This window comes from Vulpes lagopus, chromosome 4, assembly GCF_018345385.1.
Source record: "Vulpes lagopus strain Blue_001 chromosome 4, ASM1834538v1, whole genome shotgun sequence".
NCBI classification, from domain to species: Eukaryota; Metazoa; Chordata; class Mammalia; order Carnivora; family Canidae; genus Vulpes; species Vulpes lagopus.
Genome location: NC_054827.1, coordinates 26,332,219 through 26,354,992, shown reverse-complemented (window position 1 = coordinate 26,354,992; position 22,774 = coordinate 26,332,219). Strand labels below are relative to the sequence as shown.

The 22,774-nt window shown below is 34.2% G+C and overlaps 1 protein-coding gene across 5 annotated transcripts in view; it reads right to left on the bottom strand.

Moving 5' to 3' along the window:
• WRN (WRN RecQ like helicase) overlaps positions 1–22,774 on the bottom strand; it is a 144,923-nt gene that overhangs the window by 10,341 nt on the left and 111,808 nt on the right. For all 5 annotated transcript variants that reach the window (XM_041752866.1, XM_041752865.1, XM_041752867.1 and 2 more), the window contains 6 exons: positions 21,651–21,726; positions 21,294–21,406; positions 18,740–18,854; positions 12,883–13,014; positions 10,067–10,229; positions 2,070–2,287 (listed from right to left, as the gene is read on the bottom strand). In XM_041752866.1, the coding sequence (XP_041608800.1) occupies positions 2,070–2,287; positions 10,067–10,229; positions 12,883–13,014; positions 18,740–18,854; positions 21,294–21,406; positions 21,651–21,726 (817 nt within the window). The remainder of the gene's footprint in view (positions 1–2,069; positions 2,288–10,066; positions 10,230–12,882; positions 13,015–18,739; positions 18,855–21,293; positions 21,407–21,650; positions 21,727–22,774) is intronic.

Below are 22,774 nucleotides of genomic sequence, written 5' to 3'. Positions count from 1 at the left end.
TTCAGAAAAATTCAAAATGGAGGAGAAAAGTTCAGTTAAGAATTAGAAGCAAAAGAAAAAACTGCATAGAAGTGAATACTAAACTATGTAACATAACAATCAACATAATAGCTTCTGCCCAGAGAAACAAAAGCTGAAAAAGAAGATGAAGAAGAAATTTTTAAATTAAAGAGAAATGAAGAACTAGAAAGAATTCATGGAAAGTGACAAATATTGCAGTTAGGCAAATAAGATCCAACACAGAAATAATAGAAGTCCCTGAAGAAGAAATACAAAGCAATGGGACAAATACTAAAAAGTAAAATTTAGGAAGACTTTCCAGAAATTAAAAAAAAAAAAATGTACTTAAAGAATCCACTGTGTACCTGGATATTTTGAATCAGAACTACCAATATCAAGACAGAATCTTTCTTCATTAAACACATGATTGAGCTTCTATCTTAATAGTAATCATAAGAGATATAAAACTAACAATGCATCAACAAATAAAAAGAATTTGTTTTGGGATCCCTGGGTGGCGCAGCGGTTTAGCTAAGGTAAAAAGCATAATTTATTCAATTTCAAGAATGAAAACTCTATATATTGTTCATCAATTATTTGCTATGTTTTATTATGTTTTCTACATTTAAAAATAGTTTCAAAATATTTAAGATTGGGGGAAGAAAAAGATCTTAAGCAGAAAATTGTACAACCTTGTATTTAGAAAAGGTAAAAAAGGGGTGCCTGGGTGGCTCAGTGGTTAAGTGTCTGCCTTTGGCCCAGGGTGCGATCCTGGAGACCCGGGATCGAATCCCACGTCGGGCTCCCGGTGCATGGAGCCTGCTTCTCCCTCTGCCTATGTCTCTGCCTCTGTCTGTGTGTGTGTGTGACTATCATAAATAAATAAAAATTTTTTAAAAAAAGCTAATTGTTAAAAAAAAAAAAAGGAATTTGTTTTGACATAATTCTTTTATCAGAAGCCTCATAATCATCCAATGAAACAGACTACGAGATACAATCCAGGTTAGTAGAAAAGATGAATGTTCACAGGAAAAATCTGAAATCTAACTTCCAACAGACTCTACAGGTTCCAGAGCAGCTATCTATATTTGGGAGGCAGATAAAAGAAAAATACTTTGGCTGGGTCACCAATCTCTTAATCTATGTCCTAGCCCCAATATCCTTGTTCCTCTAAATGGGGAGGCAAAAGGGCTAAATCTGGTAGGCTCAGCATGACTTCTACCCATCCACCCCCAAATCTCCCTACTCTGTTTTTGGCATCTGATGTTATTTCAATAAGGGAAAAGCCAAATGCTAATGTGATTAAAATAATATTTCAAATAAATGTACATCAATAATCAGGAAAAAATAACAAGTTTCATCTTTTCCTTTACTGACAGGTAAAATTTACTGACAGGTTAACCCCACCGCCCCCCTCCCACAGACACACACAAGGTTTTAGGCACCTGATACAGATTTCAGAAATAAAAGGCTGGGAATAGAAGACAAATTCACTACTTTCACTCGACATATATTTTCTTTAATATCCTTCTCACAGCTACTTCAATTGTCTAAATAACGTAAGGAATTCTAGTTAATCAAATTTCATTAGGTTATCTAGGATATGTCCATATACAAATCTAACTGAAGTACAGAATTTGACAGACAAATTAGTTTTGGGGGGTATTTATAATAGAATTTGTTTTCATTTTCATAAACTACATAAACTGCCATATGCTCAAAGTCAATATTAACTATGTCTACGAAAGAAAAAGAATACCCAGAAGAAGAATATATACCCTGATATATTTAATCAGTAGGAGGTAGAGGTAAAATTTAAGTTGACATTCCACACAAAAAGCTAAATAGATGGACTACATTTCCCTTTCACTGTTATTTAAAAAAAAAAACAACAACAAAAAAAACACTTCTCTGATAAGGTTTATGAAAAACAAAGGAAATAGAGCACAGATTTTAAAAAGTAACCTTGTATTAGAATTTATAACATTTTAAAAACTACAGCATTTTAGTATTAGAATATGTAACTTGAACCACAGACAATGTATGAAAATTCTACAAATAATTAATACCTTGGTATTAGCGCCTACTTCTTCCCTACTTCTTTTAGAACTTGAACAGTTCTCTTCAGAATTGGGGAAATACCTCTTTCTGTTGGAAGCACATGAAAGCCCGTCTGACAACAGTCTGTTGTCAGAGTCTTTTTCCAGGATCTCAATTACCATGTGAATAAGGTACGTGTCAATGTTTTCAGGAACCAGCTTTCTAATTAGTTTAATTTTATTTATATCTGTAAAGGATGAAAAAAATACGATTTAAAAATAAATTACAGAGAACATTTTAGTAAACCTATGAACTAGAAATAGTGAAATATTTTGTAGAAAGGAAGGAAGGTGTGCAAAGAAAATGTCCCTCTTCCAAATGCCTAGAGCCCTACAGACAGAAATTAAGTAAAGCATTATTCCCCCCAGCCCCCCACACCTGCACCACCTGCAGCCTTAGCCTCCAAGACTTAAAGTCAGGTCAGTGCCATTGACCTGGCATAAATTATGTTTCAAACTGCTTTCTGTGAGGTGCCCTGAGAACCAAAAACCACCCTTCACAGAATTGTTTCTAAAGGAATTATGCTTCAAATCCTAAATATTTATTACAATTATTTTCTGAATAGAACTTATTCTTATAATAGAAGCTAATCACACTTGTAAATAAGATGCTAATTTTTAAAAGATCTTTTCAATGGATATTATAATATAACAAAACATATCAATTATTTAAAATGCATATTGTCTAAATAAGTTTTCTGGGAAAGAAACCTCTTATTTTCACAGTCAAGGAATTTTGAATTTTTGTAACTAACATAACTGATTCAGACTGTGTATCTTCACCCCTTTTACAAATTATTTAGCAATCTCCTACAGACCACTACTTAATTTTCAAACATTTCCAACATCACATTCATCTGGAATGCTCTAGAGTATCATAAAACTAAGCAGCTTAAAATCTATTATAAAACTGGTGTCAAACATTTCTGACACCCAATTCAAACTGATAATCAGAATCTAAGTATTTTTAAATGCCACCTTGAAAGGGTGGTCTTTCAATTATTCTAGTTTTCTAGGTTTATATTCTCCTTTCTTCCGAAGATCTTATCTTGCTACTCCTGAATTTCAAAAAAACCCTGCAGTTAAAAACAAAACAACAAGACAAAACAAAAATAGGTGTCTGGGTGGCTCAGTAAATTAAGTGTCGGTCTTTGGCTCCAGTCATGATCCCAGGGTTCTGAGATCTCAGCGAGAAGCCTACTTCTCCCTTTGCCCCTTCCCTTGCCTGTGCTCTCTCATAGGCTGTCAAATAAAATCTTTAAAAAAACAAACGCCAGCAAGAGAAGGTTACACAGTTAATAGAAACTAGGATCATGAGGTATCTATTTAGCTTTTACTTTTTGTGACTTTAAAGTATTAAGATCCAAAACTGATTCTAATCAAAATCTTGAAAAGATTACCTCTAAATGTAATAAAATTAGCAATATGACTATCCTATCTATCAACCAACTAAAATTCTATTTGTCCTTCAGTCATTATACCAGCCAAATACCATAGAAATTTAGCTAATTTTACTACTTCAGTAATTTCTTAATGGCTGAGGGGGTCTTCTTTTTCATGTGTCTATCGAAACTTATAGTTCCCTTTCTTTTGTCTTCAATTTTTCTTTGACAACAAAATGTTCCAAAGAACATATTACACATATTTTGCGATATTTCTAGATTCTTAGAAGTGGGATTTCTGACTAAATACATTTTATGTTTTGGCAGGTATTGCCAAAATTTCCTCTATAATTGTGCTTTTTTTTTTTTTTTAAGATTTTATTTATTTATTCAGGAGAGACACAGAGAGAGAGGCAGGGACATAGGCAGAGGGAGAAGCAGGCCCACTGTGGGGAACCTGATGTGGAACTCGATCCCAGGACCCTGGTATCAGGACCTAAGCCAAAGGCAGACAGACCCTCCACGACTGAGCCACCCAGGCGCCTCTATAATTGTGCTATCTGATACAATAAGCACTAATCACATGTAGCTACTGAGCACCTGAAATGTAGCTAGTATGGCCAAGGAACTCAATTTTAAGTAATCCTAATTAATGTAAAATTAAATTTAAAACCTGATACTTGATTCAGTTATTGAAAAAATTTTAAGTGTGTTTGGAACACACTGAAAATCTTCATTTACTTTATTCAATTGTAAATTTTACAAAAGCTAAATACCAATCAAATATTTTCAATTAAAATTTAGCATAAGAATTGAGATATGCTGTAAGTGTAAAATACATACCTGATTTTAAAGGCTTAGTACAAAAAAATACACAAAAGATCTCATTAATAATTTTACACTGATTATGTTGAAATAACAGTTTTAATATACTGGGTTAATTAAATATATCATTAGAATTAATCATATCTGTTTATTTTCATTTTTTTAATTTACATTTTTACTTTGTTTTTTAGTTTTTTAAATTTATTTTTATTTAAGGAGAGAGAGCATGCATATGTGTGCACATGAGTGGGATGCGGGCAGAGGGTGAGGGGGAGAGAGAATCTCAAGCAGACTCCAAGCTAAGCAAGGAGCCCAGCGTGGGCTCAATCTTAGAACCCTGAGATCATGACCTGTGCAGAAACCAAGAGTGGGACACTTAACTGACTGAGCCACTCAGGCAACCCTATTTTTTTTTTTTTTTACTTTTTTAATGTGGCTACTAGAAAATTTTAAATTGCATACTCTGGGTAACATGTAGACTTCTTGAATCTCTATGCTGCACATCTCAAAATAATTGTAACATGTGTGTCAACTATATTTCAATTAAGAAATTTGTTTTAATTTAAAGAAAATAAAATTACATATATGGTTTATATCATATTTCTATTTCTAGATAATGCTCTAGAAAAAAACATACAAATTTTCCTGTACTCTAGCAACTACACAACTATATTATATTAAATTCGTTTTCTTCTATAGGTATTTAGACACTGGATAAATAAACTATATATCCTGATTTCATTATACTGTAAATGTAAATTTTACAAGCCAATTTTTTGGAAACATAGTTCAATAATCTTGAGCTATTATAGCATCATGGGTTCAATGAATTATTTTGAAAGGAAAAATGAAATATTTTATTCCATTGAAACAATCTGTTCCTAAAATTAGGATGTCTTCTTTTCATGAAATTATGATAGGTAACATTTGCTTATGGTTTTAAACCACTGTTAATAATTTAATAAATGTACAAAGATATTGTACATAATTTGAATATAATTTCTAGATATAATTAGAAAATCCATGTATTCACTTATACATTTCTGTAAGTACCCTCTATATTTTTATCTTAAAGTCATCCTACAATATACATATGCAAAAAGGGGACATCTAGCATTAAACATGTATCTTATCCTGTCCTAACTTTCCAGTCAAGTAAGCACCGAAAATTTCTATTAGAGAATAATGAAGACTGGCTGCACTCCTTCAGTGCTTTAAAAGAGATCATATAAATCCTATTTTTGTGGCAGGTCCCTTGGAAGCCACCCTTAATTTTCTAGTTACATGCACATAAAAATGGAAGAATGAAAGTATTCAAAATATTACCCAGACACCTCATTAAATGCCTTGCTTAATTTATCATTAAGCATAAGTTAGAATTTCAACTCCATAAAAGAAGCTTAAAATTATATAAACATGGATAAACTAAAGGATTAAAAAGTTATAGAATTCCTTTAAATATTAAATTATAAGGACAAAACCTACTTAGCAAATAAGACATATGATTGCTCAATTCACAAATACCTATTTTTAGGTATAAGATTATGCCATAACAAAACAGAAAATTCCCATTTCAGAATCTTGCAAAATTTAAATCAAATTTATTCATTAAAACACCAAATTATGTGATATGGCCAAAATTGAATAAGAAAATGAAAATGCCATATTTGAATCATTAATGTACTAAGTATATCTTCATTTCTTATTATAATTTGTAACTCAACAATTTTTCTCAAATAGGAGAACAAATAGTATTTTATCAAGGAAAAACAAGAACTCAAAGTTAAAATTTCACATCAATAAATGTAATCTTACACACTATAAATATACAATCAAAAGAAATAAAATTTAGAGCTCATAGTTCTTATAATCTTAACTTTCTCAATTTTGGCTTTGGAAGAGAACTACAATAATATATATTTTTCATATTATATAAACAACCTACATACAGTGTACTGACAGTATTTTTTAAAGTATTTTTTAAAGTGTTCTTCCTTCTTTCAACTTAGTACTTATCTCTAAATGAAAATTAATTTGCTATTTTCAGTATATAATGGTAAAGATAAATGTTTTAAATAATGTTTTAGTCACTAATGATTACAGATGCTTCTCTTGTCTCTCTGATATTTGTTGAATCAAGGCTGCGCAATTTTATACTGATGTTTATATATTCTGTTTGACTTCAATATTTCTTAATTTTAAAAGTTGTCTAACATCAGAAATTAAAATTGCTGAACTCAGAATGTAGGAAGACTATAGATAGAGAATATTAAAGGCACTATACATAAAAATATGTTAAACTGAATATAATTAAGTATATTTTACCCATCAATTAATGGTTTATATACCCAAATCCTACATCAGGATTAGAAACTGCATATTTTGGGGCGCCTGACCAACTCTTGATTTTCAGCTCAGATCATGAGCTCAGGGTCCTGGGATTGAGCTCTGCCTTGGGCTTCCCCCTCAGTTAGGAATCTGCTAGGAATTCTTTTTAATCCTCTGCCTCCCCCCACCCTCCACCCTTGGCTCGTTTGTACACTTTCTCTCTCATTCTCTCTCTTTAATTCTCTAAATAAATAAGTAAATAAAATCTTAAGTCAAAAAAGAACTTGCATATTTCTTTCTTTAAACAGTTGGCAGTACACTTTAACATGGTAGAGTTAAAAGAAAAACTTGCTTAGTCATTAATCTTCACATGATATTAACACAATCTGTAACTCTCTTGGCCTCAAATTCCTATCTCTGAAACAGGGTAGGATTAGGAAAGTGAAAATTTAATGATTTCCAATTTCCTTTTCAAATCTAAAATCCTATAACTTTACAACTATATGATTTGGAAAACAACTTAGCAACATCTGGATTCTTCACCATGGTCAAATAAAATAGATTGTTAATGATTGACTAAATAATAGAACCTTATATTTTCCTCTATAATTTTCTCTTGCCAATAATGAACTGAAATTAGAACATTGATGTTATGTTACTCAAGAATATTTTCCCAAGAATTCTTCAGTTCTTGGAAAAAAATATTTATAACAAGCCTGAATTATTAAAGTTCTAAGGCTCTATAAAGTTGTTTTGAAACCTCTTTTCTTGTATACTTATTTATTAATTTCCTATTTTCTTCATTTAGCTACTAAAAAGGGTAGAGTATAAAAGTAATCATATTTAGATTTAAAGATTTTATTTATTTGACAGAGAAAGAAAGAGCACAAGCAGAGGGAGCGGCAGACAGAGGGGAGAAGCAGGCTCCCTGCTGAGCAAGGAGCCCAGATGCAGGGCTCAATCCCAGGACCCTGAGATCATGACCTGAGCTGAAGGCAGATGCTTAATCAACTGAGCCACCCAAGTACCCCTAGAGCGTATTTTTAAGAAGCCATAAGATCTTACCACTTACTTCTTCACTCATCATCAACATTATAATCACCATCACTGCCACCACCACCATCTATAAAATACTTACCAGTGCCAGAGCATTCTGTTCAGTATCCAATTATTTCTCACAATTTTCTAAGAAGCAATATTATCCTGTCCTGTTTTAGAGATAAAGAAACTGAAGTGTGGGGGAGATTGGGCAATTTGCCCAAGGTCATAGAACTTTGAAATGGTACAGCCTATATCAAAATAAATCAGCTGTTACCAGAGCCTTTGCTCTTACTGACCAGGCTAACACATCCATCAATCTTCAGGATTTAAGGAAAGCAGCCAACAATAGCAAACACAATTGTCAATGGTTGAGGGGCAGGGGGAGCTTCCCCAACTTTTTCACAGAATATTGCCTACTATCCAACAGCTCATCAAAAGACAGACTTTAAGTTCTGTATTTACACATACATAAAGAGGACTCACACCTAAGTTACCCTGGATGTTTTAACACAGTCCAGATGGCCTAAAGGTTTTCAGATTTAGAAATCTAATTTAAGTTTAATAGACGTACCTTAACCATGTTCATAAACTATCAATTCACTGATTTACAATTATGAATTTACAGTTATCACATAGAGAAGTATCCAGATTAGCATGACTAGTGCATTCTTTCCCTGTAGACAGATCTACATTAGAAATCAAATTATAACCAGGAAGTGAGAAAGTGATATAGAAGCAGAATTAGTTGAAGTGTTTTCCTCAGATAAGACCTTGGCGTAACTTAACAACAGGCCCTTAGGATACTTAGTAGTTGGTCAGGATTAGAAATTGTATATTCTTTCTTTTAAATAATCAGCAGTACAATTTTAATATGGTTAATAAAAAGAAAAAAATTTGTGGGCGCCTGGCTGGCTGAGTTAGGAGAGCATGGGACTCTTGAGTTGTAAATTTGAGCCCCACAGAGAGATTGAGCAGAGAGATTATTCAAAAAAACAGAAAGAAAGAAAGAAAAGAAAGAAAGAAAGAGAAAGAAAGAAAGAGAAAGAAAGAAAGAAAGAAAGAAAGAAAGAAAGAAAGAAAGAAAGAAAGAAAGAAAGAAAGAAAGAAATTTGAATAATGTTTTAAGAAAAAAAGAAAAATTTTAGTTCCCTGGTAATAATTTTGATGACCACTGCCTAGGACTTGCCTTTCCTTTTTCCATTGCTTCTACAGTTGACCAATGGAACTGATGAAGGTGTTCTTTGTTCAGACCTCAGTCAAGTCTTCCTAAAGCCTAGAATTAATGCTCTTTTTTTTTAATATATATATTTCAAAGATTTTATTTATTTAGAAAGATAGTATGAGCAGGGGGAGGGGCAAAAAGAAAGGGAGAGAGAATCTCAAGGAGACTCTGTGCTGAGGGTGAAAGCCCAACCGTGGGGCTTGATCTCAGGACCTTGAGATCACACCCTGAGCCAAAATCAAGAGTTGGTTGAACTCAGCCACCCAGGCGCCCCCAAGCTGTCTTTTAGGGTGGCTTTAGTATCTTTGTTCTGACCAATTTAGGATAGTATTGATTATGCCTTCAGAGAGTGATCTTACTTCCCTTACTTCTAAAATTTTGGGGAGGAAATGCCTAGTTGTTCCCAAGTGGGAAAGAATTTGAGTTAATAAAAATTTAAGTATTTGTATTGTAGTTCTGGAGATAACGCTTTTTGTATGCCTACTGCTCTGTCCTTAGAGTTTGAAGATATTTATCAGATTTATTGAGTTGTAACACATCTAGTTTGTACATTTATGAAGGAAAAAATCCTCTGAGGTACCTCATCTTTAATTCTGTAAAAAGTAGATAATTAAAAAATTCCTGCAGGGCAGGCAAAGGGGCTGAATCTTCATGAGCACAGCCGAAGTTCTGCAACAAAGTGACTACCCTTCTTTCTACAAGGGAGCCCAGAGACCTAGGACCATCCCTTTAATACCACGGTGACTGAGACCACTGATTATACTGGTTAGAAAGATGCCGTGCATGGGGCCTATCACAAGGAATCTGTAAAATTTAGGGAAAATTGAGAAGTCAATGAGCTATGGGAAATGAATATGGAAAAAAATGTATTTTTTCTTCAAGGTGTGAGGCAGAAATTAGACAAGGATGAAAGCCCACTGTTTTGGGATGTGAATCATAATCTAAAGCTGAAAAGGAAAACAAAAATTTCTCAGATTCAGACTTTCCTCTGAGTTGATAATGGGAAGAATGTCAAAAACAATAAAAAGCATTAAAAAAAGTAAGGTTTCCATCATAGCAGAAAGGGTTAATGTTGGTAAAGTGAAAATAACTAGTGGATGGCTTGTTTACTTCATCTGGGTTCAATGACTCAAGTCATTAAGGCTGCAGACTAGGGTCACAACAATCACCTGAGTTGATGGGAGGGTTTCGGATAACATCAGTAATAATCTTCTGAACCTCTGGAGTCAGGCCTGCTCGTTCCATATCAAGTGGACAGCCAGCTTTCACTGCTTGGGTTAAGTGCATTCCAACTGCTGTGAGAGGCATAATCCTATCCTCAGTTAAACTTATCTAGAGAAACAGAAGCAAAACAACCATGAGGTTTTAAAAGTTTGCACTGTACCGTATGTAAATAAAATGTCCAAAACCTTCAGGTAATAAATGTTCACTGAGAAATAAACAATGAACTGAACCTTCACTTAAAATTTTCATTTTTACTATTTCTTTAAAACTACCCACATTAGGGATCCCTGGGTGGCGCAGCGGTTTGGCGCCTGCCTTTGGCCCAGGGCGTGATCCTGGAGACCCGGGATCGAATCCCACGTCGGGCTCCCGGTGCATGGAGCCTGCTTCTCCCTCTGCCTGTGTCTCTGCCTCTCTCTCTCTCTCTGTGTGACTATCATAAATAAATTAAAAAATTAAAAAAAAAAAACTACCCACATTATAGAGCTCCACAGGTTCTACCTTTTATATACACACTATACTGAATAAAACAAAACCATCCAGCTTTAGCTGGATCATCCCTCTCTAGTCACTTTAAAAACCTATTAGTGCCACAGACTAATCATTCTGTGAAAGTCTAATAACTGCCACAGCCTTTTGAAAATAAAGTAAATGACAATCCAATATTCTATGTAATTGAACTGACACATGGTACTCTAGTTCTGTGAATTTCCAAGAAGACAAATCCTAAAATGCTTAGTGATATATAAAGTTTCAGATGCATTCTATAAAAGGCTCTTGAGAAAATTTTAACAGGGTGTTTCATATTGGCTCTACTCATAATATAATAACCACAATTTAGCAAAGGCTGTCATCTCTTACCTAGCATTAAACTTAACATGAATTGTTTTAAATTTAGAACAGTGTTCAATATTTATGTAGCTTTTTAAACAAATGTAGCTCCAAACCCATTTAAGATGTGTATTAGACAAAATACTATTTTAAACATTCAGAAAGTTTAAATATTAAGCTCTAAATTATTTAATGATACTCTCTTTTAATATATCTTGGAAGTCTGAATTTGGACTGTATTTATGTGAATGTTGATACTTCCATAGAACAGAGCATTTAAAGCAATATTTTCAGCCTTCAAAGGTAGGTTTTAAGTTACTTTCATTAAATGTCTAGCCTTTTCTACTACATAATATGCACCATGTGTGCATAATATCAGGGTTATTTGATACCAGGCATCAAATTACCTAGAACTAATTGTATTATTCCTCCCAATTAATTAGTCCTTAGGCATGTTTAATTTTGCGGTTAACAGGCACAGTCCCTCTCAGACCCCTGGGAGGAACATATAATTATAACATGATATTACACAATAATATACAACAAAATAATACCAAAGATATCAATGGAAATATATCACTCCACATCTTTAACCATGAATATATAATACATGAAACCATGTATCATGGCTGAGTATTAGAATGTACTTTATTCAAAAAATTTGGAGGCTATACCAAATTTTCTTAGTACTATATTCATTTATACCATATATATATATATACATGGTCAAATTACGTGTATATATAAGCATATATTTTTAACACATACATGGAAGTTATTATTTTCATAAGACTGAACTTAAAATTTATATTTATCATGTAATTTGCTTCAAAAATAGTGCAATGGAATTATTTGGTTTCTTCTGTAATGGCTTTTGTACTTTTAGAAATTTGACTGTTTAATTAGAACATCTATTAAGTGATGAAGACAAGCTATGGACTATTTTTCTTATTTATACTGGATTTTAACCATAATAAGAAGTATAAAAAAAAAAAAAAAGAAGAAGTATAATATAGCCTCATGAATAGAGACACAGAGAACAGGAAAAGCAGGCACTGGACCATATAGCCTTTTCCAAATCAATTTAATGACAGAATAAGAATTCAAATTAGCTAAACCTTGCTGGAAGCCTAATTCTGTCCCTATTCCACTAAGATATACTCTTCATTTTATATATTAAAAAAAACTTCAATAACCTTAAGGATTGAGGCCAGAACAGTGAAGAAACATTAAGTGTGGCCATTTTTCATAGTAATTAAGACGTTTTTCAAAGACCATCAGGCATGGTTTAAAAAAACAAAATAATAGTAGAGGATCTAGAGTGAAAAGCAAGCTGGGTCTTGTGGGGGTTTTTGGGGGGGGATTTTTTTTTTTTTGTAACTTATTTCTAGCTTCTTGGACATCCTTCCAGTGATAGTCTATGGATTTTTGTATACATACATAAAAATATGTCATATATAAACATGCACATATACACATGCATATATACACATACACATTTATGTTTTTCATACTGTTTTCCATCTTCCCTTTCTTTACTTAAACTTATCTTAGAGATTATTTCTTATCAGTACATATGCTAACAGTTTTTAAATTATTAATCCCAATTAAAAAAAATAGAGTCTTATAATACGGCTGCTCTAATATATCCCTATGCTCTAAGTATGTTTAATAGTACCTCTGATACAACTTCTACAACATAGCCATGGCCAAAGTATACTTGCTGTTTTCACTTAATTGACAAAGGTAGGCTTGGCAGAAAAAGAAAATGACATTCTAGCTTAAAATTAAATATAAAATGAAACAATATAAAACATTGTAAGATTGGAATAAACTTATCCCAAGTCACAACTTTACTATTTGAAAAGCTAATAAAACACATGTTTAGATAAACTTAAAATCCCCTCTAACTTGAAAGTAAAACATTTACCAAAGACATCTTCTTTTCTTGGAATAAGGAATACGTGATGGCCGCAGACTGTGAAAGGGAACATGTTTCATTTTCCTCCACCACACTGTTCCTTGGTTCTTCCCAAGGTTTTGTACTTGAGAAGAGGTCTGACTACAAAATATTAAATGTAACACAAATGATCAATAATTATATGAATATAATGACAGAGTATCAGTATAATCATTAGGCATTAGGGAAAAAAACACACAAATAAAACCTCTAAGGAACGGTTAAAAATTCCCTTTTTTATGAAAAGCTGGAAAAGGTGTGGGTTCTTTTGTTTGTTTTTTACATATTGATTTAAAAAGGTAAAATAAAGCTAGAGGGAATAAGTTTTTAAATAAAATATCTGTAATGGCAAACATGGTTATAAAACTAGAAATGTCAAAAAAAAAAAAAAAGCTAGAAATGTCTAGTTTCCCCCTTAGCCAATGAAGAGAGAATACAAAATGAACTACAAAATTGACCACTCCGACTCTAAATTAGTCCCTTAATCCCTGGAAGTGAATACCAAATGGATGAATAAAGCAAATTAATACTCAAATTTAGATACCATAGCCACAAATTCTGCTAACATTTCGTAAGTAAATATATCACTATATACATATAGTTTTAAAAAATACATACAAACTGGCTCTAAACTTGAAGGATTATGTAAATTCTTAAATATGGTTACTTAAGAAACATTTAGAATAGAAAAAATGCAGAAAGGATTGAAAAATGAGATTAATGAAGAAATACTGGAATTTTTTAAAAGCCTGAAATAAAGACCAAGTGAGAGTTATGATAGAATTATATGATGTATAATTCGCATAGATATATGAATAGTTTCCCCCATGAAAACTTTGCCTTTGAAAACATAAGTACCAATACTAAATTAAAAGAATTAAATCCAAAAAAATAAAATAAAAAATAATTTTTTTTAAAAAAAGGATTAAATCCAACAGAACTTGGCTTATTGTAACCCACAGCAGTCCATTTCTGCACTAAATAAATGAGTCTATAGATTAGTTCATAGGAGACAACCGCAGTTTGGTGAAGACAGAAGCCAGACAATACCACAAGATGTAAGGTCATTGTTTCTAGGCATCTCTAAATTTTCAAGGAGGAATATTTTTTTATTAAATGAAGTGTTTCTGAGACCTTAACACTCATATCTGGCCCTAAGTTCCCAGGAATGCTTAAAAATCAGACTCCACATTGAGGGAGGCACTTGGTGGGATGAGCACTGGGTGTTATGCTAAATGTTGGCAAACTGAACTCCAATTAAAAAAAAAAAAAGTTTTAAAAAAAATCAGACTCCATTAACCAAATTCCTCAGTATGTCAGTATCATCTGATAGCTGAAGGCAACAACGGGACACCCTGATGCCAAGTTCTTAAATATGTGACCACTGTGAATTATTCTGGCAAATCCATGAAGATTTTATTATTTATGGGACAAAATCTTGCTATCATCTGTAAACATGAGACTAAAGGGTTTAGGAACATCCAAAACACTAAGCAAAGTAACATGAGAGCAGTAATCTCAAGAAGGAAGGGCTAGAATGTGATTCTAATTAAACAAAATCTAATCAAATCATAATCTATGTAGACAGAAGACAATGTGAACAGAGACTGATCAATTACGGAAACATACAGAAGGACAAAAGGAGGCAGTACCTATCCAAGCACTGTTCAGATGAGAAGACGTCTTGGCTAACTAGATTTGAATATTACAGTTTCCCTGGCAAGTAATGTATGACAATGCCTAATCTGCCTTGATGTCAGACTACTTCTGACACTATCAGAATTCCCCTTGTTATATTCCAGGCTCACTAAGCAACTGTCAGATTACCCGGTTTCCCAAACACCTTCTTCTTCAACAGGAGAGAACACACTGGTTGGGTCAATGAAACTTCCCAATTATATTTCTTACTATAAATGAATGAATTTGCATTCCAATGTAACCACTTATATTTACATATGCACGCATGTATATATAAAACTAAGCTCACAATTTGGTGTATGTGCTTGGCTGAGGTGCAATGGGGCAAAGCTCCATCTGTGGGATTATGATCAACGTCTCTAAATCAGAATCCCGCCCAGTCGGAACCATAGGGCACCATAGGGCACCATAGGGCACCGCCTCGGAGCCTCAGATGGCCTTGGCTGGCGGCTCCCCTGCCGTCCTCACCTGGCATGCCCCGCCCCCCGGCGGAACCAGAGTCGGGGTAGATAGGCCCTGGTCCTGGGAAACAGCATGGCCAGAGAGGGGGCCATCCCACACAACCCACGTTGGGGAACCTGGCGCTAAACCACTGTAGAGGACCTGCTTCTGGGTCGGGGTTTCCTACGAAGCAGCGCAGCTCCCTCCCTGGGATCTACTGAAAGTCAGCCCTCCACACAAGAGTTTGTAAAACACAAACAAACCAAGCTTATAGAGAAGGGTAATGCAAACCTACTCCCCAAAACACAACTATTTTATGACAAGACAATTCAGACCTTTAAGATAAGGATGAGGACTGAACCCCTGGCCTAGACCATGGCGAATGCCAAAGTGTGAGTAGCCAGCTATGCTTCTCCAGAAAATATGCACTCTGTTTTGATGCATGTTTTTTAAAAACTACAATACTATTGTAGTATAGTATTCTGAACTATTCTGAAGCTCTTAAACAGAAAAAAAACGTGCCATCCAGGCACCCCTTAAATAAATATCTTAAAAGGTTAATGAAAGTGTGAATAACAAAACTGGGTTAAAAAATATATCAGTTTGTTAATTTATTTACTTAAGGGACGCCTGGGTGGCTCAGCGGTTGAGTGTCTGGCTTCGGCCCAGGGCGTGATCCTGGAGACCTGGGATCAAGTCCCACATTGGGCACCCTGCATGGAGCCTGCTTCTCCCTCTGCCTGTGTCTCTGTCTCTCTCTCTCTGTGTCTGTCATGAATAAATAAATAAAATCTTTTAAAAAAATTTATTTACTTAATATATTTTTTCAATATACAAAAGAGTCCAGGCATAATTCCTAACCACAGAAATTAGCAGTCATTTTCTGCATCCAGAAAGTTCAAAAAGGTTTCGAACCTATCCTTTGGAGCATTTATCTTTTGCCCTATTTCAGTTTCTTCTTCTGAAGAGAAGTTGGGAGGAAAATTTCTTTCATTATTAAGTAATGCCATTAGTTCATGAAAGAAGATCCTACAGTGAAGCATCCAAAGAGAGAAAACGTATTCAAACACTGCTGGTAACTATGATATTCTTTATCAAACCACTAAAAAATTATAATCTCCCTTTCAAAATTTCCAATGTGAAATATGTAGTTTTTACATAATATCTAAGAATAAGAAAAAGAAATGTAAAGTTGCCAAAGATATTCTATCACAAGAGGGAAATATAACATACAATAAAACAGAATGATTCTTAAACTGGGATCCAAATGTGCCTGATCAAAGCTTATAGGAAATTCTTAGAAGTAAAAACAACCCTTTAATACTGCCTTCCATATTTTTAACTCTTCCAACTTTTTATACTCACTCCATATCTTTTATCTTTTTTTTTCAGATTTACTTATTTATTTATTTGAGAGAGAGAGAGAGAGAGAGAGCATGAGCTTAAGTAGGGGGAAGGGCAGAGGGGGAGAGAAGGTGGGGGAGAGACAGAATCCCATGTAGACTCTGTGCTGAGTGCAGAGCCCACACAGCTCAATCTCAGGACCAGATGACCTGGGCCAAAATTAAAAGTCAGATGCTTAACCAACTGAGCCATCTAGGTGCCCCTATCTTTTGTCTTTCTAATTAATCTACTGTTTCCTTAATTTGGGGAAGTAAAGTATCCTTCCGTTGTGTAGGTGAGGAAATGGAAACTCAAGGAACACATACATTCAGAGTCAGGCTCCCTGCTCAGTGGGGAGTCAGCATGTCCCTCTCCCTCTGCCCCTCCTCTCCACCCGATTGTGCTCTCTCTTAAATAAAATAAATAAAATCTTTAAAAAAAAAAAAAACACACACATTCAGCTTCCCCAGAGAGACTATGATGGAATTTAATTCCTGATTCCTTGATTCTGAGTCCAGTAGACTTTCTACTACCTCACAATGCCTCACCTTCTATGTTGGGGTAAAAATGGAGTCTACATATGCAGTTTAAAGAAAGAAACTCAAAGTATCCTTGTGGAAATTACCAATTATGGTGGAGCAAGAAGTAATAAAAGGATAGGAAGGAAATGCTATTAAGACTAACGAGAAGAATACGTATTCTACTTGATACCAAAAGACAGCATGACTGAAAGGAAAGAGTAATTAGGGAACAAAATAAATAATATAAAAAAGAAAGTGGCTGGGCTCGGTGCCAACTGATAGTAAGGATAACTTTGCAGCTTTAATTTCTACCTCCATTTGAAAGTAAAATAATTTATCAGCCTAAAACACTACTTTTTCAAATTTAAAAATAAAACCATTCAACAGAATAGATATGAGCAGCCTAGACAACTACTTAAGCATCATCTTAAAAATTAGATAACTAACATGTTTTTGTAAGTGATTTACTATAGGAACAATCTGAATCGATTTTCTAAGTGTCCAGTGTGGAAATGAAAATACAACTGACCCTTGAAACAACATGGTTTGAACTAGCCAGGTCCACTTATAAGCGTATTTTTTTCAAAAAATAGAGCACAATGCTATAAATGTATTTTCTCTTCCTTATGATTTTTGTTTTGTTTCAAGTTTTTATTTAAATTCTAGTTAGTTAACATATAGTCTAATATTGGTTTCAGAAGAATTTAATGGACAGCCCGGGTGGCTTAGCAGTTTGGCGCCGCCTTGGGCCCAGGGCGTGACCCTGGAGACCCAGGATGGAGTCCCACGTTGGGCTCCCGGCATGGGGCCTGCTTCTCCCTCTGCCTGTGTCTCTGCCTCTCTCTCTCTCTCTCTCTCTCTCTCTGTGTCTCTCATGAATAAATAAATAAAATCTTAAAAAAAAAAAAAGTAGAATTTAGTGATTTGTCACTTATATATAACAAACACCCAGTGCTCATCACAAGTGCCTTTCTTAATATCCATCACCCATTTAGCCAATCCCCCACCAACCTCCCCTTCAGCAACCCCTATGATTTTCTTTTTTTGTTGTTTTTAAGATTTATTTATTTATTTGAGAGACAGAGTGCACACAAGCCAGGGAGAGGGGCAGAGGGAAAGGGACAGAGATTCTCATGCAGATTCCAGGGTGAGCATGGAACCCAACTCAGAGCTTAATCTCATGACCCTGAGATCAGGACCTAAACTGAAATCAAGAGTTGGATGCTTAACTGACTGAGCCACCCAGGTGCCCCTCTCTTATGATTTTCTTAATAACATTTTCTTTTCTCTAGCTTACTTTATCTTAAGAATACAGTATATAGAGGCACCTGGGTGGCTCAGTCAGTTAAGCACCTGCCTTCAGCTCAGGTCATGATCTCAGGGTCCTGGAATCAATCCCCACATTGGGCTCCTGGCTTGGGTAGCCTGCTTCTGCCTCTCACTTTGCCCTTACCCCCAACCCCACTCATGCTCTCTCTCTCTCACATAAAATCTTTTTTAAAAAAAAGAATACAGTAAACAAAACATATGTAACATACAAAATAAGTGTTAATCAACTATATGTGTTCTCAGTAAGGCTTCCAGTCAACAGGAAGATATTAGTAGTTCTGGAGGATTCAAAAGTTATATGTGCATTTTTGGCTGTGTGGGAGTCAGCACCTCTAACCTCCCACACTGTTCAAGGGTCAACTATAAAGGGAGAAAATGCTGCTTTTGAAACATGTTTTTGAAATCATCGAAAAATGTTTATGCTCTCACAGTTCCTGCAAACCACAGTATTTTACCTGAACATTACTTATCTGACAGAAATGTTTGATGACTTCCAACAGAGGGGTCAGCATAGTAGCTTTGCCTTCAGACACACCATTGATCCTTTTCACATTTTCAAATGTAGTAGGTCTGTCATTTAAAAAAATTAAAAAGTCAAAAAAATGCTACTAAAATATTATCACTCCAGCAACATGGCTGATGTTTAGCTTCAAAATCATATTCAAGGGATCCCTGGGTGGCGCAGCGGTTTGGCGCCTGCCTTTGGCCCAGGGCGCAATCCTGGAGACCCGGGATCGAGTCCCACGTTGGGCTCCCGGTGCATGGAGCCTGCTTCACCCTCTGCCTGTGTCTCTGCCTCTCTCTCGCTCTCTGTGTGACTATCATAAATAAATAAAAATTTAAAAAAAAATACTTAATTTAAAAAAAAAATCATATTCAATAAACATGTATTTTTTTCCAACAACCAAAAACAACATGTAATACATATAATCATGTTCTATGATGTCTCTGTTTGCTTTCCACCATTTAAAGATTTGCTATTTTAGCAACTTATGAATAAAAAAACACCACCATTATCACCACAAGACACCGTACTAAAAGATGAACAGGCCATTACCATGAAGAAACAGGCTAATGTTCTAGTCTATAACTGATCTCATCGCTATTATTATTTTTATAAATATAAAAGGAAAAACTGTAAGGCTCTGAGGACAACCAACAAGCTAAGAAACTGAAAAGAAAATCTCATTCATTATTTACAAAGTACTTGCCTGTAACAATAAACATGCTAACTACTTTAGGCTTTTAACTCAATATTTCTTACCATATCAGTAACCAAAAGACTGTATGATGTCTATTTTCTAAAAATCTGCCAACCTAATTGTTACTCCTTTACTTTTAAATATCTTCACTAAATATTAAAGTGTGGATTTTGAATATTTACTTTTAATAAAATAATTATTTTAAAATAAAAGCACTATATTATTAAAATTTCACACTGAAATAACATCTTTTAGATGAAATTTAATGTCAAAAATAATTTTTTAAAAGAGTATAAAAGATGAATACAATTATCAAGCAAATGTTCTTTGGAAATAATTTCTTCTAAATATTTATTGACCACCTCATATTTATTAGGCATTGTGCTAAGTGCTTTGGAAGACATAAAATGATGAGGAAAATAGTATATTTATTCAGAGTTTAAAATCTGGAAGATTAAAATAAATAAATAAATAAATAAATAAATAAATAAATAAATAAATAAATAAATTTTTTAAAAAATAAAATAAAATCTGGAAGATATAACATTAGGTATATTACCAATAATAACAAAAAAAATTAGTAAAGCATTATGTGAGAAGTGTGCAAAAAGCATCTTCTAAATTTACATTTTAAAGTCCTTTATGAATTCTAGAGAGAGGAATTACTTTGCTGCTAAGAGCATGAAAGACTTCATGGAGAAGATAATTAATAAAGCCAGATCTTGAAGGATTTCATAGCAGGAGTTTTGGGGAATCAAGGAAACTGCAAGGCTAAAGTGACACTGTAAATAAATTCATGGAAGTTGAACAGGGGTCTTCTTCACAAATGATCAACAGCAAGTAGTCAGATAAACCATTCAAAATTCTGCAACATGGATAGAAAGGCATGTGTAAGTCCATAAATGAAGGGCCCTGAATTATAAGCTAAAGAAGCTAAGACAGTAGGGAACTAGTTAAGCAGAAGTATGATATGAGAAAGAAAGTGATTTGGTCTTATGCATCAAATGAAAAAGTGACAGAGAGATAAGGAAAGAGTAACTAGTTAAGAGGTTTTTTCAATAGTCCAGCGGCAATTAATTGTCTGAACTAACAGGGTGTCGCAAAAAAGAGAGAGGACAGCACACATAGACACGTAAGGAACACTGAAATGAAAAAAGTCTCAAAACTATTTAAGTAAGAGTAAGACAGGGATCCATGTCAGAGAAGTGCAAATAACACCAGAGGTTTGTTTAAACGTGTCATTAGGGCATCCCCAGTAGCTCAGCGATTTAGCGCCGCCTGCAGCCCAGGGCGTGATCCTGGAGACCGTGGATCGAGTGCCATGTCAGGCTCCCTGCATGGAACCTGCTTCTCTCTCTGCCTGTGTCTCTGCTCTCTCTCTCGCTGTGTCTCTCATGAATAAATAAATAAAATCTTTAAAATAAATAAATAAATAAAATAAACGTGTCATTAAGAACATGAAGGTATGAATTGACAAAAATAATAAAACAAGAAAGAAGAGTTTTGGTAGAAATTAAGAAAGAAGAGTTTTGGTAGTTGCACAAAATGCACGCATGGAGGGTTTGTGGATAATGAGTTAGATTTTATATATTCTGACTTTGATGGCTGAAAACAGTTGGTTTTCATTCATATAGAAATGGCGGACTGCAGCTCGGTGAAGAGATGGTAGACAGTAGCATGGGAAACTGGGGAATTACCTCAAGGATAGGACAGTTGGACCCTAAGTCATACTATCACTGAACAATCTATGTTACAAATCTATTCTGTTAGGAGAAAATAAGTTAGAACAGATGTCTGCACAGCTTACCTCATTTTGGCCATTTCCAATAGTATCTTATTTGTTGCTAGAATGGCTGGAGGAACATCCATTTTACCGGCATGTTTCTGCCTGGCTTCTACCAATTTGCCATACAACACAGTCTGAACAAAGAACAGAAAAACAACTCAACATTTGTTGTTGCTGGTTTTTTTTTAAATGTACTTAGAAAAATCCAGTCCTTTATTTTTAGATCTTCAGCTATTACATTTTCCCTTAGGATGAAAAATTTATATCTCAGACTCACAGCTAAAGAACAATTTTTTTAAATACTGGCAATGTAACTTTAAGCATGCATATGTAATCACAACTATCCTTTCAAACACTGACTTTTCACAGAAGTTGTACCTGAGTCTCCTGCTCTTCAGCTGAAATAACAGGTTCTGAAGACTTGTAAGATTTTCCTGGTGAGTGTACTATGATGCTAAAATATTTAAAAGAAAATAAATAAAAAGGCTTTTCTTTCTCCAAGTTCAGTTTTTATATCCCCCCCCAAATGAAAAGTACTGTTCCATGTCAATATCAACAGTCATTCTTCATAATACCAGTGAAATAACTGTGATTTATACAACAGCCAAAATTTTAAACAATTTCAATCAAATGCATTCATTATAATGGTAAAATTAAAACTATAATTTGAATTCATCAAAATTTAGTATACTTAAAAACAGCATTTGCCCCATCCTCATCCTCAACCAAATTCTTTAAAATACATCTTTATACTGAAGATAACTTTTTTTTGACCAACAGAGATACAATCTATGATTCTTCACTGTGACATCACTAATTTTTGGTTGGTGAGGAACATTAAAATAGGATTAATAAAACTGTTCATAATTTTCTTCAAGATCAAACAAAACTAAGCCAAAGGGAATAATTTCTCTTTAGATGTCACAAAAGAAAAATAAAAACCATGCAATTAGCAAACAACATGGAAGGTGCTAGGCAGCAAACTAGACAGAAAACCAATTTTTTTTTTAAAGATTTTATTTATTTGACAGAGAGAGAGAGAGAGAGCACAAGCAGGGAGAGTGACAGATGCAGAGGGAAAAGCAGATACGGGGCTTCTCCCATAACCGAGCAGGAAGCCCGGTATGAGGCTCGATTTCAGGACCCTGGGAGCATGACCAGAGCTGAAGGCAGAAGCTTAACCAACTGAGCTACCCAGGAGCCCCTAGAAAACCAATTTCTACAATAAGTATTTCCCATTGATTAATTATAGAGAGGAAAAGATATAAAAATGAAATTGTATGTAATAGCCTATATAAAAGATGCCAAATTTAAATAAATCCCTCCTTTGGTAAGGAAAAGGGGGAACATGTTTGATACTTAAGAAATGTTTATAAATTTCTGTTGCAAGAATTCAAAATCTACAGTATAAAGTAAGATTTTCACAATTATCAAATCCTATCACTAAAATAAGTAGACTAAACCTGAGAAAAGGTAACTCCAGTTCAAAAAATTAGCAATAT